Source organism: Ascaphus truei, chromosome 18 (genome assembly GCF_040206685.1).
Source record: "Ascaphus truei isolate aAscTru1 chromosome 18, aAscTru1.hap1, whole genome shotgun sequence".
Classification (NCBI taxonomy): domain Eukaryota; kingdom Metazoa; phylum Chordata; class Amphibia; order Anura; family Ascaphidae; genus Ascaphus; species Ascaphus truei.
This window is the reverse complement of record NC_134500.1, coordinates 18,259,887-18,278,055: the sequence shown is the minus strand read 5'-3', so window position 1 is coordinate 18,278,055 and position 18,169 is coordinate 18,259,887. Positions and strand designations below refer to the sequence as shown.

At 43.0% G+C, this 18,169-nt stretch overlaps 1 protein-coding gene across 1 annotated transcript in view; it reads left to right on the top strand.

Annotated features, from left to right (window-relative positions):
* Positions 1–18,169, top strand: part of PRTG (protogenin) — a 110,828-nt gene that overhangs the window by 51,100 nt on the left and 41,559 nt on the right. Inside the window, exons 8-11 of the mRNA XM_075575749.1 lie at positions 1,456–1,703; positions 4,423–4,587; positions 5,649–5,954; positions 7,719–7,907. Of these exons, the coding sequence (XP_075431864.1) occupies positions 1,456–1,703; positions 4,423–4,587; positions 5,649–5,954; positions 7,719–7,907 (908 nt within the window). The remainder of the gene's footprint in view (positions 1–1,455; positions 1,704–4,422; positions 4,588–5,648; positions 5,955–7,718; positions 7,908–18,169) is intronic.

Genomic DNA, 18,169 nt, shown 5'->3' with positions numbered 1-18,169 from the left:
GTCCTCTTCGTTCTCCACCTCTGCTGCCCTGCTCCAGTAGTCCTCCTCAGTCCTCTTCGTTCTCCACCTCTGCTGCCCTGCTCCAGTAGTCCTCCTCAGTCCTCTTCGTTTACCACCTCTGCTGCCCTGCTCCAGTAGTCCTCCTCAGTCCTCTTCGTTCCCCACCTCTGCTGCCCTGATCCAGTGGTCCTCCTCAGTCCTCTTCGTTCTCCACCTCTGCTGCCCTGCTCAAGTAGTCCTCCTCAGTCCTCTTCGTTCACCACCTCTGCTGCCCTGCTCCAGTGGTCCTCCTCAGTCCTCTTCGTTCACCACCTCTGCTGCCCTGCTCCAGTGGTCCTCCTCAGTCCTCTTCGTTCTCCACCTCTGCTGCCCTGCTCCAGTAGTCCTCCTCAGAGAGTTGATATGTTTTATGCATGAGATTCTTCTAGTTTTATAGCTCGGCTATTAGATCACTGATCATGTTAAACGGGATAGATAATTTGTCATACAAACTAATGAGATCCAACCTAAGATTGTCTATAATAAAATGCAACTTCAAGTAGCATGTTTAGGCATGGGCTAGCAGCAATTAATGCAGTAATGCATGTGACATAATAAAATAATATAACACATAATGGGAATAAATGCTTCAGACATAAAAGTAGCATTAGGAAAAGGAGTCCCTGCCCCGAAGAGCTTACAATTTAATTAATTGGCTAATTGGTTTCTTAACAATTTTAATTAATTTTGACGTTATTGGCTCTGACTGGGAATAGATGAGTCTGTACAATGGACTTCTAATCTTTCAGAGATCCTTATACCAATCTGCTGCGGTGCACAGAAGTGACTGGAATCTAATTGATATTGATCATTTCAGGGTTAGAGTTTCCCTGTTGCAGAGATTTGGGGGAGCTGTACTAGAGTTGCTACATTGGACGGATGCAATACAGTGTAGCACAGTAGTTGTTTTTTCTTTTCTTAAGGCAGGGGCGCACAAACTATTCCCCCCTGCCTGCTCTTCCTACCTGCTCGCGCATCCGCCTCGGCTCCGGCGTCAAATGACACGTGGGGTCATGTTGCCATGGCGACGTGACATGACCTCATTGCGACGTCTCGCCCGACACAATGGTAAGTGAAGTTACAGAGGCCTCACGCGATCCTCAGGCATTGAATTTAAATGCCTTTGGGAAGTGCGGGGCCTCTGGAACCGCTCCACCCCCCACCCCCTGACAATCCCCCAGTACGTTCTTCTGCATTGGGTACAATTTTAAAATGACCGGAAAATTACAGGGAACTGTTTAGGGATGCCTGGGGAATCAATGGGTTCCTAGGAACCTTTGTTGAAAAACACTGGTGTAGGAAGTACTGTATCTTCTTACTTGGCATTTAGAAGGGTTACTATGATCCCAAGCAGAGGGAAAACCCCCCAGAAAAGGTTTCCATGTCATTCAATGTATCTCTGTTTCTCTTCATTAGCAAACTGGTGATTAACCAGATAATCCCGGAAGATGACGCAGTGTATCAGTGTATGGCGGAGAATAGCCGTGGCTCTGTTCTTTCCCGGGCAAGACTGATCGTAGTGGTGTCCGAGGACCGACCCAGCGCTCCACGTCACCTCCGGGCTGAGACCATGTCCAGTTCGGCCATAATTCTGTCCTGGGAAAGGCCTCTTTACAACTCTGACAAAGTCATTGCTTATTCTGTGCATTACATGAAAGCAGAAGGTAAGATTAGGTGAATTGGTGTGTGTGTGTGTGTGTGTGTGTGTGTGTGTGTGTGTGTGTGTGTGTGTGTGTGTGTTTTATATTGATTTCTGCCAGCTGCATGTGGTTACACGATTCCAAAGCTTAAGAAGTGTTCGGGCAAAAATCCCCTCTAAATTGAGCTTTTTGAAATGCCATTTGAATGGATTTACCCATTTCTTTTCCTGTTTAAACGTACCACTTGTGCTTATTGAGAGCTGTGCACAGTTGTGGTGTGAAACAATGAATTGCTTAACGGGGACTTTTTGCATGGGTACATTGTGGTAAATGCAATCATATAACTGCCATTCAACCTCGTACTCCTTACATAATGACGTCACAAGCAACTAAAACAAATAGTTATCACTTGTATAAGCTGTTTGCGTTAGAAAGACATAGCCTTGACACTGATGTTGCAGTATTGTCAAACTGTCAGATGTGTAATATTTGAAACTAACGTTCCTTTACGGAGGTGGGGGAAATACAAATTGAAACTGGAGGATTGTTAATATTTTTTAAACTGAGATCTTAAAGGGGCAGTTCATCCAAGGTGAACTTATTCCAGTGACCTTTTAAGAGGTATCATCTGGGTGATTTCATACATTGTGTTACCCAAATTAGACACCCAAGTTTAAAAAAAATTTTTTTTCAAAATATTTCATTTTTAAAGTGAGATTTTGAAGGGGTTTGATTTTTTTTTTTTTTGGCTGCTCCCTATAAACCATGTTGTGGCAAATGAATAAATAAAACAAGTTTGCAAATGATACCTTTTTTACAGGGACTCATTATGTGTTCCTAGTAAACTGCGCCCATCTTTATAAAGTTCCTATATTGCTGTAGAGGAGAGACCCTCAGAAATAAATGGTTAGTGCAGAGGTTCTCAAGATCACTCTCTCCCCCCCCCTCCCCAAACAGGTCAGGTTTTTAGGATATCCCTGCTTCAGCACAGGTGGCTCAGTCTTTGATTGAACCACCTGTGCTAAAGAAGGGATGTCCTGAAAATCTGACCTGTTGGGGGGGGTGGGGGGGTATGAGGACTAAAGTTGAGAACCCTTGGGTTAGTGTTTAATATACTGTAGTTGGTTTAAAAAAATAAATAGAGCCAACAGGTGTTCTTTAAGGTGGCAGAGCTTGCATTTAAATGACCAGGTTAGCGAACCAAAGATCTGCTGAAAGTGCACATTAATTCCTTGTTCGAGATTTTGAAAGCGCTACAAACGGAGTAGTGGTTGTGTTTTGGAGGCTAGTCTCCCACCCCCCTCCCCACAATAGTAATTTCATCAGGCCTCCTCTGCATGAGGCCCAGTGGCTCATTCAGACCAAGAACAAGGCCTTTTAATTTGAGTTTAAGGATCTTGTGTAGCGGGTCAGAAATCGTGCCACGCCATTCCTAATTAGCAAGCCATCAACGGGCCTGTTGTGAGAGAACCCATAATCTTATCTAATTAAAATGCTTGTGAGTCCCTTCAGAAATGTGGGAAAGCTTAATTGTGGAATTTGCCCTTGGCTTTGTTTATAATTTGGTGGTAGGAGGAGGTGGGGACTCTTAAGAGAGTTTTGATTAAGTTGACATGCATTTTGGTGTGAAATAGTATTTAGCCACCGCGGCTTTCAACAATTGCATTCCGCTTACCAGCTCTTATCTATAGGCATTAAAACACAACAAAAGCAATCAAGGTTGTGTACCCCCTGGCATATTTTAATATGAATTGCTGAAATTTTTCCTAAGCTCATTAAGACACAAAACATTTTTTTTTAAAGCACATCTCTCTCTCAATACTCTCTCGCCTTCGCTTTATACCGATGTCATAATAGATTCGAGCAACACAATCGGGTCTTTTTGCAGTGCAGCTTTTTGTGGTGTTTCTCCTAAATGGGTTTGAAGACCTTCACACTGGATGAGCTACCTCATAAAACGGTTTTGTTTCTCTCCCACTCCCCCCCCCCCCCAACGTTTGGTCGCTTAGATTTAAGTCAAAGGAATTTCGGATGGCTTAATGGTAAAACCATTAGCAGTTTGCTCAATGGAGTAACCACAACTTGTTGTGACTTGTTACTGGACACATTTTGATTGGTACATTAAGAGGCCCGTTTAAATTTGAATTACATATGAATTTAACAACTTTCTGCAGCATACAAAAGGTCTTTTCGCTTGCATGTTCTTTAAGCATGTGAGCCTGTGAAGGCCTAGAACATAGCACAACTCATTCAGGTCTTTCAACGGGTTTGATACGGATTTGGATAGATTTTTCTAATGAGTCGGAAACTAGATTTTGTATTTTGAAAACACTGTATTATAAAAAAAATATAGGAAATAAAAATATAACCTGTGGGTACATTCCCATGTCTCGGAGAAGTCTCCAACCCTGCTTTGCCCCATTATCTCAGCATACCGCGTGTCCACTGCAGCCACGGATTCTGGGTAATGACATGCAAATGAGCACTTGCAGTGTCACCTTTTTGCTTCAAATCCTTTTTAACATGGACCCCTGTAAGCTTACGCCTGCGAAAGAAACCATGTCTTTTTTGGCAATATGAAAGATACTTTTGTTGTTAATTTCTCTCTAGTTTTAGCTGTATTGATATTTTATGTTATAAGACATATTTTATGAGGCATCTAATGCCCCCCACAGCAAATGATTGTGAAACTGAGAGGAATTCGATCAAGGAGTCTAAGACGATTTTTGTTGTTGTCCTAAAGGGTTAAATAATGAAGAATACCAGGTGGTGATTGGAAATGACACAACTCATTACATCATTGATGACCTGGATCCTGCCAGCAATTACACATTTTACATTGTTGCATACATGCCAATGGGCGCAAGTCAAATGTCGGATCACATGACGCAGAACACACTTGAAGATGGTAAGAAAAAGACCTTGTAAAAATAGCAATAAGTTATTTATTTTTTCTTTCTCTTCAGCTCTGCTAATGTACATGATGCTGTACATAGTCTTACAGGCACGAGTCTCTTACAACAGGGGTGCGCAAAGTGGGGGCGTGAGATTTTTTTCGAGGGGGCGTGGTGGTAGGAGGCCCTGCGCTCTTCCCCAAGGCATTTAAATTAAATGCCCGGGGACCACACAAGGCCTCTTAACTCGCTTACCTTGATTTTGGGCGACATGCCGCCATGGCAACGCTGTGTCAAATGATGCCACGGGATCAGACAGGGAGGCACAGGGCAAAATGTTTGCACACCCCTGCCTTTATAACCTCATCTAGATAAAGGCACGTGCCCAACGAGCTGAAACTGAGTCAAACCAGGTTCAAGTACTTTCAAAGAACTAAGATGTAGAATGGGACAGGGTAGCAAAGTGTAGAGAGCGCGATTTTGTGGTCGGATACTTGTGAATTATGCAGTACTAGCTGAAAGTACCCGGCGTTACTCGGCAGTTCTAAGAAACCATAAAATACTGAAATGTACAAATGGATAATTCAATTTTTTCATTTCTTAATGCCAAATCCTATAACTACTCCACACATAATAGTTTAATTGCCTCTGAGGTCCGGAAGTGATCGATCGAGAGCCTCATGCGTGTGTGTGGGACATTGTACTCTCGTCCCACCAATGTCTTCGCCCTCTTGAAGAATTTTGGCTGCGCCTGTATTTTTGCTAATGTTGCCAATTTGGATTTTCAGAGTGACCAAGATTTAGGTGGCAGCTTGAGGGGTTGTGTGATGGGTTGATGTCATTTGTGAATTGTATCCATCGACAAAAACCTGCTCCTTGATCTCAGGAACTATCATGCAAAATGTGGTTCCGATCTCTTAAGAGGTGTCCAAAAACATAACGAACAGACAGACAATTTTCCAAAATATATAGTAGATCTATAGATTGTGTACAGCGCTAAACAGTTTAACGAGAATTGGCATTGTAACATGAAAAAAAGATTGAGAATGTTGCATCATATTTTTTTTTTTTACAGTTCCTTTAAAAGCCCCAGAAATTAGTTTAACAAGCCGCAATCCTACGGACGTTCTCATCTCGTGGCTCCCCATCCCGGCTAAATTTCGCCGGGGAGAGGTCGTCCTTTACAGACTATCGGTCCGAATGAGCACTGAAAGCTCCGTCCAAGTTCTGGAGCTTCCAGGAAGCACACATGAGTATTTCCTGGAAGGCCTGCACTCCGACAGCCTCTATCTGGTCTGCATAGCTGCGGCTACAAGACTGGGATGGGGAGAATCCTCTGCATGGACCTCTCACAGGACACCAAAAGCTACAAGTATAAGAGGTAAACGTTTTATCATGACACAGTGTTGGGGGGTTCAGAGATCTCTTTGCTTGGCACTAGATATGCTTCATGTGCACCGTTCTGAAATAGAGCAATCTGATTGGCTGTGCCTATACTTGTCGTGGATACACTATACCAACTCTTCCTTTCCATTGCCTAAATATTTGTTTTAAAATGTTCCATTCCTGTACGATGCTTGGGGCAATACAACTAAGGGGTAAATTCTAAATACTCAGAAGCGGCCATTCAGGCTTTTTTTTTTTTCGGGCTGACATCCCTAGGGATTTAACCGTGCCAAGGCTTCTCCAGCCTTGGTGATCAGATGACCACTTCACTTCCTCTCCCCGTTAGATCGCTTGAGGAGCGCAGAACGCGACCCCCCCTTCGAAAACGAGCAATTTCATTATGACGTAGCTACTGCACCGACACACTTTATTCGAGCAAATACCCAGTATGTACCTGGCAGATACCTGGAATGCGCCGCTCCTCACCTCTGACAAGCCCCGTTGCGTTTGCCTTCCCAGCCTGGGTTCATGCCTGGCTGATGGGCGGCTGATCTGTTAAATGATAATGATTAGGATTTAATAGGCTGCAATGCTTCGCGTGTCTACCAGATGGCATAAATTCATGAATTGTAATGCAGTATATATATATACTGTGCAGTATTGCAGCCAGCGGGAATAAAATGCTTCAATCCCTGCCTGGAAAATAACCCAATGCACTCGGGCAGAAAACAGTCACAAACCTCAATAACACCCGGGTATACCCGAATTCGTGGGACTAGCCGAGCTCGAATAAAGTGTGTCGCCAGTGTATTATGTCGTGGGGTGCCAGGCACTGACGAAGTAGCTATATCCTTGGGCCTAGTAGCTATCTACATGGCTTAGTAGCTATATCCTTGGGCACCCAAAGGGTTTAATGAGGGACCTTCGACCGAAAATCAACCTGAAAGACCGCTTTGGATTATATAGAATTTACCTGCATACATTGTGTCTCTTAATTATATTTTAAACTAAAATCCGGATGGCATAAGAGTTTGGTTCCTGATAACCAGATTAATTGACAGAAATATACTTTAACCCTTTGAGAGAGCGGTCTAATGGTCGAAGGGGCGGGAAAATAAAATTAGTGGCATTGTGCCGGATCTCAAGAAATTCTGAAGCTATTAAACAGAGTAAGGTTCTCTTGACCTCATTAAATACGGGTTTTGTACAATATTTACTCTTTAAAATCTGAAAAGGGTGTGATTTTTGTTTTGTTCTTTAATTGAAAGAAAAGGGAATATGAGTATACGGTAATAAACCATCAGAAATGGAGACAGCCTTGTTCTTAAATGGATTTATTTTTCTTTAGAAAAAGTGTAGGTTTGTAAATAAAATAAGAACGGTTTTGTAGTCAAATAAAAAAATACAAATACCGCTCAACCCCGTTACAACGTGAATCCGCTTATAACGCGATGCAAGCGTGGCTCCCAATTTTCTTATGTACGAAAACTTTACAACACGATTATTGGTATCTTAAATACTTTATTGTACAATGCATACAATTGTACATTATTTCTAACGCGATCCACTTATAACGCGATGTGATTCTTTGGACCCCAAGCACAGCGCTATAAGGGGGTTGAGCTGTAGCAGGCTTCTACAAAGCACAGTTTGAATATCACAGATTAAGTTAATATGTACACATTTAATTGCTTAAATGGAATTCAATGGTACTGGAAAAGAGCGTTGAATAGAACACATGCCAACTGTTATCCCACAGCACCGAGGTCTCCGGAGTTACGGTTGGATCCCCTGAACTGTACAACGATAGCAGTGAGGTGGCAACAGAACCCTGACGATACGGCGACCATACAGGGCTACAAACTGTTTTACAAAGAGGAAGGACAGCAAGAGAGTGGACCCATCCTACTGAACGTGAAAGACTTGGACTACAACATTGGAGGCTTAGGTGAGTGTGATGTAACTTAAGTGTCCAGCACCGATTTTAAAGACCTGTCCGAGCTTGTCCACATGCCTCACGCAGCTGGTTGCAGTATTTTGGAGGGCAGTCCTTCTTGGGACCAAAGTGAACGAGTGGTAGCAATATGGTTAATGGGTGTACAGTATATGTATGTTGGCATCTTCAAGAAACCAGAAAATGTGAAGTATTTTAAAATTATTAAAAAAAAAAAACATTTAGGCCATATTAACGAAGCAGTGCTATACCACAAGACACCTTGCATCCCATTCACTTCAGTGGGCTATTAGGTGTCAAGCAGAATAGCACCACTTAGTAGATATTGCACTAAATGTTTCCATGATAAGCAAATGACTTGGAGGGTATATACGATATAAAATTGCTTCCTCATTAGATGTTTTGTGAACGCCTGCTGTTCTTCTAAAGTAATTACGTTGTCACCATTAGCAAAACACGCAATGTCACCCAGCAAAGGAGGAAAAGTGGCAACAAAATATCTATATACATTGCGCTTGGAGACAGTGGATGACCATGTCTGTTTTACAGCAGACTAGGCAATAGTATGTCATATTGTATAGGTCCCGTCTGCTTTTTTGTTAATTTCGATGTGGCAACCTCCATGCTTTCACCCACTCAAAACAATCCCTCCAGATCTGAAGGTTTTGAACAAGTAAATCTTGCCAAGAAAGTGAATTTTCCTCGATAACAGGAGTTTGCTTCAAATCCCTTCTGCTTTTTACTAAAGCGTGTAGGTCTGAAAAACAGGCTGTCCAGTGGCAGACTATCATCCAAAGAATTAAAGCAGGAGGGTTTGTGAGTTCTTGACCACGGTAGCGGAGTTATGGATTATTATCAGTGAGATGTCTGAGGTTGCTCATGCTAAAGGTCCATGAGACTGGCTCCAATTTAATGAGACTTTGTTAGGGTTAACATGTCTAATTACCATGCTGTGAGCTTCTGAACTTTACTGAGTAGTGGTGTCTGGGGTAAAATTTTGACCGGTGCTTCTTGCCGTAGCCAAATCTTAACTTCCGATTTTATATAATATATTCCCAACTTGTTGCACTTTAACTGGACTGGTGACCATTTCTACAGTTTCAGGTGCTGGGCTCAAGGGGTGACAGTTGGGGTAGCGGGCTCAGGGCGTCACAGTGAAGGCTGCACGCTCTGCCTGCTACAAACGGTACATCTTTTTCTGCATATGATATCTATAACATAACCTTATATTACCTACTACATATCTCCCAACAGTAAAAAAAGGTATCTGTTTTGCTTAAAAAAAACACTCCATTGTGGGTCTGCGAGGCAGGCGGCGCGTGCAGCCGAGTCCCCCGGTCAGCAGGGGGAAAGCCGGGGGTGAGGGAGGGACGGGGGTGCGGCCGTGACTTCACCCGGCAGGTTCGCCCTCATTGGCTGAACCGCCGGGGGGGGGGGGCGTGGCCTAGCGCTCCGTCGCGACTCCTGCTCTCAATTTTCTTGAGAGCAGGAGTATCTCTCGGCGCAGCGCGGCGGCCCCCCCCTCGCATCGGCCCCATTGAGGGGGCGGCTCTTGTCCCTGCAGCGGGCACTGCAGTAGCCAGCGGGGACCTGGCCTAAGCAAAGTGTTTGCTGAACTCCTTTTTGTGCTTTCTTCATCGCTATCAATAGACGGCTAGTTATATTCTTTCGTTTTTTATTTTTTTTATATTCGTAATTATCTATGATATTAATGTTCTGTGTGTGTTTTGTAATAGTTCCAAAGTAGAAAGGAGAAAAGAAAAAAATAAATATCTGGTCTGTGGACTTGTTAATAATAGCGAGACGTGTGCTATAACAATGATGGATGCGGTCGTTAAACTCCTATATAGATGTTGTGGGCTTTTGTGACCTCAATGCCTCGCAAGGAAAGGCAAAATAAATGCTGGCAACATCTCTAGACACTGTGCTAGACCAAAGCAAAGGTAGAACTATATATAACTTCATGTTTTATAGCCGAAATGCTTTGCGTTTTTAACCTGTTGATCACCTGCATTATCCAGGAAGGAAGGAAGCGGATGAGTAGAGAAGTTTTGATTCAGAAAGCAGCAAATAGAAAAAAAATATCACTTGTGAGCACATTCGCATGTCTCAGACAGGTCTGCAACCCTGCCTTTCCCCATTATCTCTTAGGCTATGGCCCCAATGAGCGCGGCACAATCGTGCCCTTCACCCAAGTCCATCAGATCACTCGCGTGGAGGGGGCGCGGCCATGACGTCATGCGGCTGGTTCGCCCTCATTGGCTGAACTGCCGCCATGATGCGGCTATCGCTCGGCCACCGCGCCAAAAGACACATTTCTGGTCTTTGGGTAAGGTGGTCGTGCTATCGCGCTTTTGTATGCACACGCATGGACTGGGGCCTGCCCCATAGAGCGCCGTACCGTGCTCGTGCAGCGCACGCTGTCACGCGAGCAGTGGGGGCGAGGCCTTGGCATACAATGCTTTCCACTGCAGCCAGGGATTCTGGGAAATGACATGCAAATAAGCACTCGCTGTGTCACTTTTCTGCTTCTTGTCCATAGAGAAAGCAGAATGATTTAAGCTAATCTAATTCTTGTATTCTTCATGCTGTGAAGATGTCCTCTGTCCTCCCTGTGCTGGAGAAAGCTTAGTCCCATATATTTGAGAGGAGTACGAGGAAGACATCGTCACAATAAATACGTTGACCACCATAAAAATATAAATGGAGAAGTCCATGTGATCTCCTTTTATGCTGGATCTAGCTAATGTTATTAAATCTAAATACCAGATGCTGCACTGAAAACCGCTTGGTTCCAGTACTATATGATTTCACTCATGCAAGTCCTTGGAATTCAGATTTGTAACATGATATGTTTTGGAAAATCTTTTTGTCTTTTGGTACTTTTCTCATTTTCAGCGTGTCAATTGTCGAAAATTGCATAGATAACCTAACTTCAATAGTATCCAAACAGTTGTTTTGGCTGCAAATTGTAATGCAGCACAAATGTGTCGTACCTGATCCCATATTAAAGCTGCAATCCTCTTCCCAAATGTGGGGAGTTGCCTTGGGCTTATATGTGGTACCCCAAACTTCTCCACCCCCCCCCCCCCCGTTTTTTTCAAATAATTTGGGAAATTTTTGGTAATTAATTTTTTGCAGGCCAGCACATCAGGGGCCCCATCATGTTGTAGCTACGTAATACTCCTTGCTAGTTTACTAGAGGTGGTTGCCTTTCTGCGGAGGGACCCTCTTCTTCCATTCACATCACCGAGGTGACATTGTGAGCATGTGACTGCAACTTGGTGGTGTGGCCATGGCACTGAAATGGTTAAACATTATTTCTGATTGTTTTCCGCAGCTGCTATGGTACTTGGATATTTGCAAATGTCTTTGAAAGTGCTTGACAAAATGTGAAGTGACACGTGTGCTCACTTGCATGTCATTTCCCAGAATCCCTGGCTGCAGTGGAGTCACGTATGCTTGGAGTTAGGCCAGGTCCCCGCTGCCTGCTGAAGCACCCACTATGGCGGGCACTGCGGTGACGAGCCGCCCCTCAATGGGGCCCAGCCCACTGCAAGGTGTGGCCGCCGTGACGTGCGACCATTTTTTTTCCGGCAGACACATTGTGCTCAATACTAGCGATGGAGCGCTAGGTCACGTCACTCCCGGCGGTTCAGCCAATCAGGTCGAACCTGCCGGATGACGTCATGGCCATGTCCCCATCGCCCCCCTGTCTCCTACAGGTCACTGCAGACCGGGGAACTTGGCGGCATGCGCCGCCTGCCTGGTAGGCGCGCGTGCTGCGCAGACAGCGGGGCTGTAGCCTTAATGGTGCAAAGCAGCGCTGCAGACCTGTCTGAGACGTGAATGTGCTCACAAGTGATATTTTTATTTGCTGTATGCTAAACGGCTTAGGGTTTTTGTCACTTTTTTTACTTGTGTGCAAATTTCATGTACATTTTTGCTTTTTTGAAGCTGAAATGTTTTTTTTTTCTCAAATAGCTGAAGTTTGGTATAGTCAGGGCCCGGTCACTTTGCACATTGACTTTCAATGCTCAGCAAACTTTATAGGCGAAGCTTACATTTTCACGGGAAACCAAATTTTTTCTTCTTCTTGCTTTGTGCACAACTGCAAGAGTTCTGCAAGACAATAGTGATGGTGTTTGAGTGAAATACATTTTTCATCGGTAGTAATGTGTGATGAAACTCACAAGGCTCGTAAAATAAAATAGTAAAAATTCTAGAAATGGACCAGTGCCCCTTTACACTTATTATTGTAGCTCAAAATCCAGATATGATCTAGGCCTCAAAGTTTGAGCGAGTTTAGCTTAACAGTTGTTAATTTACTTCAATTCCAGCAATTGAAGTAGAAATGATGACATTGTATTATTGGCATATAATGATAGTCGAGATGATCGGTTACAACATTGCATCCTATATCATTAACAAGTGTCATAGTGTCGCACCATTCTGGAGTGTCATAGACATGTTGCATTTGGGCAGAGTAATTCCAGAAGTAGTCCACAAACTATACGCCTGATTTTGTTCCATAACGTTAGTGAGACATTGGAGTTAGTAATCATTTTCTTTTGTAGCTCCATCTTACAAAATCCGTTCACTCAAATCTATACCCAGCACGCATCAAAACAAAGAATAAGCTTTATTTATACTTCTGGAATTCTTACAAGTCAATAAAGTTCATATAGAAAACTTTTTAATCTATTTTAAATCGTCTCAATGTGTTCCACAAGGAAGATAGATTTATATTTGTTCTAGTATCTGGCTACATAATCACAGACTCTTTAGTTGGAGGTGTGATGTGAAGTCTCCATTTGACATGCCAGAAGCCAGTATTAAGGACTTCGGAAGTTGTGTTTTTCATTCTACTATTTGAATTTGAATGTGTCTGAGTTTTAATGGGTTCCTTTGTGGCCAGCACTTTGAAGATGGGTTGTCCGGGTTTCATTAAAATGCTTTAGAGGAAAATGAATTATGTGGCCATTTTCATTAGGATCAAGAAAGCTTTTATTGTTCCAGAATTTATGCAAGCCCCGCCGTGTCAGGTGGTACTCTGGGTACAAAGGTTGTGGGGTACAATCAGGGAGGAGGGGGGCAACGTGAGTGAGACAAGAAGAAGTAGAAGAAAAGGGAGAAAGCTGCAGTAATGGTGAAAAGGGAGAGAAACGCTGGAATGCGCCTATTAAAAAATACATTGTATTTGAAGTAGCACTCGAGTAGGATTACGAGAAAAAACTTCCCTTTTGACACGAAGCAAGGACCTCTTATTTGGGCTTTCTTCCTTGACAAAGACTAGTTCTAAACGATATTGTAATAAAAATCTATTTTTTTTTCCCCGCGTGGATTTTGTATTGCCACGTGATGGATCCAGTCGTTAAACTCCTATCTAGGCGTTGTGTACCCAATGCCACGAGAGGAAATGCAAAATGAACGATATCTTGTATCTGGACCAAAGTTAAAGCAGTAGTTAAGTCGAGCTATATATAACCGGTCTAGGACGTTGGGCCATGGCGGTTTTGGCGCGCCAAATCTCCGCTGGCATTTTGAACGCTACTCGCCTCACCGCATGAACCTCTAACCGCCAGCCACGTCTCCACCAAGGGAAGTCCCCAAGCTTACTCCTTAGGGTAAAAACCTAACCCCCTTACCCTAAAATCCCTATTTGTAACCCCGTACCCGCTAAATTAACCTTGAAATGAATTTACCTTGTCAGAGCGGCTGTGGTGGAGGGCCCTCTGCGGCTGGCGGTGGAGACTTGGTTGCGGCAAGACAGCCGCGCCCAAATGTCCCATTCCGGTCTATATCTTTGTGTTGATAGCCATAGCACTTTGCATTTTTCACCTGTTGATCACCTGACGTCGGATGATTTACACTAATCAATGGGCCTATTCTATATTATTGTTAGCGTTTTTTTTTTTTTTATAATGCACCAACATATTCCGCGGCGCAGTACAATGGGGGGAAACCAAATAATATGAGTGACATATGAAGAATGATATAACTTGAAAAATAAGGGAAAACAAGTGCAAACCATAAGGTTTTGGAGATTTGGGGCTGAAATCGTCCTGAATTACCGCATTGGAACTACACATGATTACCCCCTGCAGTCCCCTCTGAGGAAGTCCTCTCCGTGTTGGAGAAGCTGGTAGTCCCAGTTATTTGAATGGAGCTGATTTCTTCTCCAACGTGGGCAAGACTTTGCAGCATAATGAGTAGGTCCTTTAATCCTCTCTCGGCAGTGGACATTCAGCAGAAGTATTAACCCTGTTAACCCAGGCATGACTTTGCAATGCCATGGCTCTATTACGGGGATCCTGTGTTCCTTCAGGCCAGGAACAAATACACTGCACATAGTTTAATGACATTTTTTTTTTCCCTGGAAGAAGGATGGTGTCTCCTGGGATTGAAGAGGCCAGTAGGTGAAAGGTGACGGAGAGGCAGCACAAAGGAGTAGTTTTTCTGGAAGTGATCAAGATTAGCGTAACCCTTCCACTGCTGGTATACTCTACTTTATTGGGCCAACTTCCAAGCAGTGAACTGGTTAAACTCCGGATTCTATGTCATGATGCTTTTAAAGATGAAAATGAATTTTTACATGGGGGTGTGGTTGCTTTTCGTAATAATTTTTACACAAATGTACCATGTATCTTCTCTCTAACAATCTAGGAGTACAGAGATACTTTTTAAAGATGTTTGGGATAGAAAAATATGGCTGAAATCTAGAACTAAACTGGGAAAAAACAAACAGGGCGTTGAATATTTTAGGAGCACATTTTTTTTTTCTAGCTAGATGTGGTAGAACTTTCCCTGCCAGGCCTGCACTAACAGGGTTAAAATAGGAAAAGGCAAATACTTTTACCGTTTATTTGTAAAGCGCGAACATACTCCGCAGCAGCGCAGTTAAAAAAAAATCATTATTCATTGACTTTTATTAATGAGGGTTTCTGTCCGTTAAGCAATCATAGATATTTATGTTGAGGTTTCATTTGTACAGGACACGGAGGGTGTTTTTAAACTTCTTTACTGTCGGAGACGGCTAGTACAATACAAAATACACAACTCATTATGATAATGAATAGTAGATTATCTTTCACAGCTCTTTAGTATTTAATATCATTGGGTTATTTCTTTAAGTTACATATTAAGTTTCATGTTACTGTGTGTACCCTGTATTCTAAGTTTTCTTAAAACCAATGTATTTTTTGTTAGATTTGTGCCACTTTCTAACACGCACACGCACACGCACACGCACACACTCTTTAACTATACTACCTCTTGGTGAGGAATTTGATGTCATTTTATATTTTCAGGGACCATAATGTACAAAAGGGATCTTATAATGTAAAAGGGTCTGTATAATTACAGAAAACACAAAGACCTACCATGGGAAGACACTGCTTTATCCCAGGAGCCTGATTTATAGGTGGCCAGCTGGAATTCTAAAGCTAAAACTAGTTGACCCCTAGCTAATGGCAATAGTTCTCTGCTTTAGAAAAGTTAGACCCCCAGGTTTTTTTTTTTTTTTCTACAATGAGAGTTTTTTTTTCTTCTAGTTTTCTACAAAGGCATCCTGTCCTATTTACCAAATCCCTGAAATACAAATCATGTGTGTTATGAACAGTACGTTCAATTCTTGTGATACAGTGTCAAAAAGTTAAACAGATGGAGGTTTCAATGTGAAAGTAAATGGTTGAAGCTCATTGTAGATGTTATTGTTGCACTTCTAATGAGGCAAAATGATGTGTGCGTGTCACACGTACACACATCTTCACCCTTCGCACAATTACCATCTACACTTTGAATGTATCCGAGATTGATTTTTGACCATTCTTTGAATTTTGTAATCATATTGCACTAAACCTGTTTTTTTTTTTTTTCTTCTATTTTTCATTTCATGCACAGATATAATCCGTGCCCTTATTTGTTCTGGCTCTATATATATCATTATTTTACAGGCGTGTCTATTGTAAAATAATTGGACAGTATATGGACAGCTTATTAGTCAACTGACCTGCATGCAGCAGAAAAACAGTTTTATTCTCGTAATGCATTTTGCTAGTGGTTGAAACCATTAACCGTTTTACCTCTTCCCTGCCAGAGACTGGAAGATGCATTGCAAACCCCCTGAGGCACTGGAAGGTTTAAGTGTTAACTTCTTAGTTAACTGTTAATTAAATCTGCATTGCTCTTTGCAGATCAACTTCTGCTCTTCTCCCTGCCCCCATCTGCCTTACCAAGAGCCTTCCCCCCTGCCCCCTTCCCCATCACTGGGAGGGGAAAGTGAGCAAGAAGTTGCCTTCCAATAGTTCTGCAGGCACAGTGAACTGTCCTTATCCACTGCAGTTCATTAAGAATACAGAGCTATTTATTCTGTATTTCTGAAATTTCATTCATTCTGAATGATGTGAACTTTCACAAGGCGCCTGGCAGGATATACACTTTATTAGGAATGATTATTTTGTACTATGCAGGCTGTAGTATGACCATACTAATGAATGAAAGCAGCGAAACATGCATGATTCTATTTTTCATTGTCATTGCAGGATTGAAGCAGGGGGTCTCTGGAGCTTGAACTGTGTTTCATTTCAACTCCGGGGGACCCTCTGCTTCCACAGAGGGGTGTCGCTATCTCTGTGGAATTTAAATGTCCCAGTCACGCGGGCCAGTAGGAAGACACAAGGGATGATGTCACGGCTTCCTATTGGCTCGTGGGTCATGTAATCGGCCATTTCGTTAGGCACACACGTTCCCTGGCTACAGATGCCGACACTCCTACATGGGTAAGTGTCGCAGGAAGCAGTGCGTCCCTGGGGCTTAAATTAACACAGTGCTGCTCCGGAGACCCCTCGCTTCAATCCTGTAATAAGAAATAAATAAAAACCTGTTTAAAACTGATACGTGCAACATGTTTAGCTGCTTAATTACACTCTGGAACATTAATAGAGATTTTGAACAATAGGGCATCCTACAGTATAAATAGGACTCGCATAAATGTGTAATGCATTAAAATAAAACATAGATTTGATAGCTTGTAACTTTAATGCAGCAGGTCCCCAAGCCCCCCACATTTTTATTCATTTGAACCAGGATGGGAACCAGATGCTCCCTGGCACTGAGCCGCGCTGACATCCGTCCAGGGACCCTCTGGTTTTTGAGATATTTTTCCCTGGAGGTGTCTTAAATGGCGTTAAGTATTGTGGGTCCCAGGAGAAAAAGTGGGAGGCACGTGCTCTGAGCCCCCCCTTATTCACAGGGGCCCCACTGCTTGACCTGCTGCTGTTGGGGCCCCAGGGTAGCGAATGCAGAAAAGGGTGCAGCGGGTGCTGATCCCGAGACCGGTCACTGCCGGGATATCCTGCTTCACGATTACCAACCAACACCTTGGAGACCGAGCTTGTACCTTTGCTGTGGAGCAGGGGCGGCCATCTCCACTTTTGTTTATTTCAATATTATATGAGGTTTAAAAGTAGGACACGGACGTCAGACATAAAGGCAAATTGGGCTTCCAGATAGGATAACTTTAGGGCATATGTAACAATGTGGAATCCCCGGTGTGTACAGAAGGTTACTCACGGATAAAGCACAGAGGATGTACATTGGGGGGGGGGGGGGGGCCTGTTTCTTTCTGCATAGTAAAAATACCCACAAGCCCCGGATGTAGATTGGAGCATTTAAAAGTGCTCTTTTCATCAGTTCCCGGTGACCTTTTGATCTTTCAAGCAGGAGTGAAATTGTGTGTTGAGGAAAACCCACTTCCAGTTTGATGCACCAGATTCCTACCATAGATAGCATAACCCTTTGCAGAGGAAATCATGGCTTTAAGAGCCCCCGGGGAGGTTACGTTTCAGAAAATGGAAAACAGATTATCGTGAAGCTGTAAGGAAAATATTTGCTTCTACTTATATTTTATTATTTATTTATTTTTTGGCGTGAAAAATGCGATGATGAATTATACATTTTTTTTTTCCCCCTGAGTTGCTGCACATCGAAATCTTGAGAGGACTAACAAACGCACAAACCATTAAAGCAGCAATACTACTTTACAATAATAAAAAAAAAAAATCTTATTTGTATATGTAGAGCATGTGACAATGTATAATTCTACATTTTTACCTAAACCGACAATTGTTTGGTGCCCCTGTTATAAACATGTCAAAATTCCCATTGTGTGCCTTAGGCCAGGGGGGCGCAAACTTTTTTTCCTGCGCCCCCCACTAACCCCCACTTACCTGCGCTCCGGCGTCATGACGTCATGT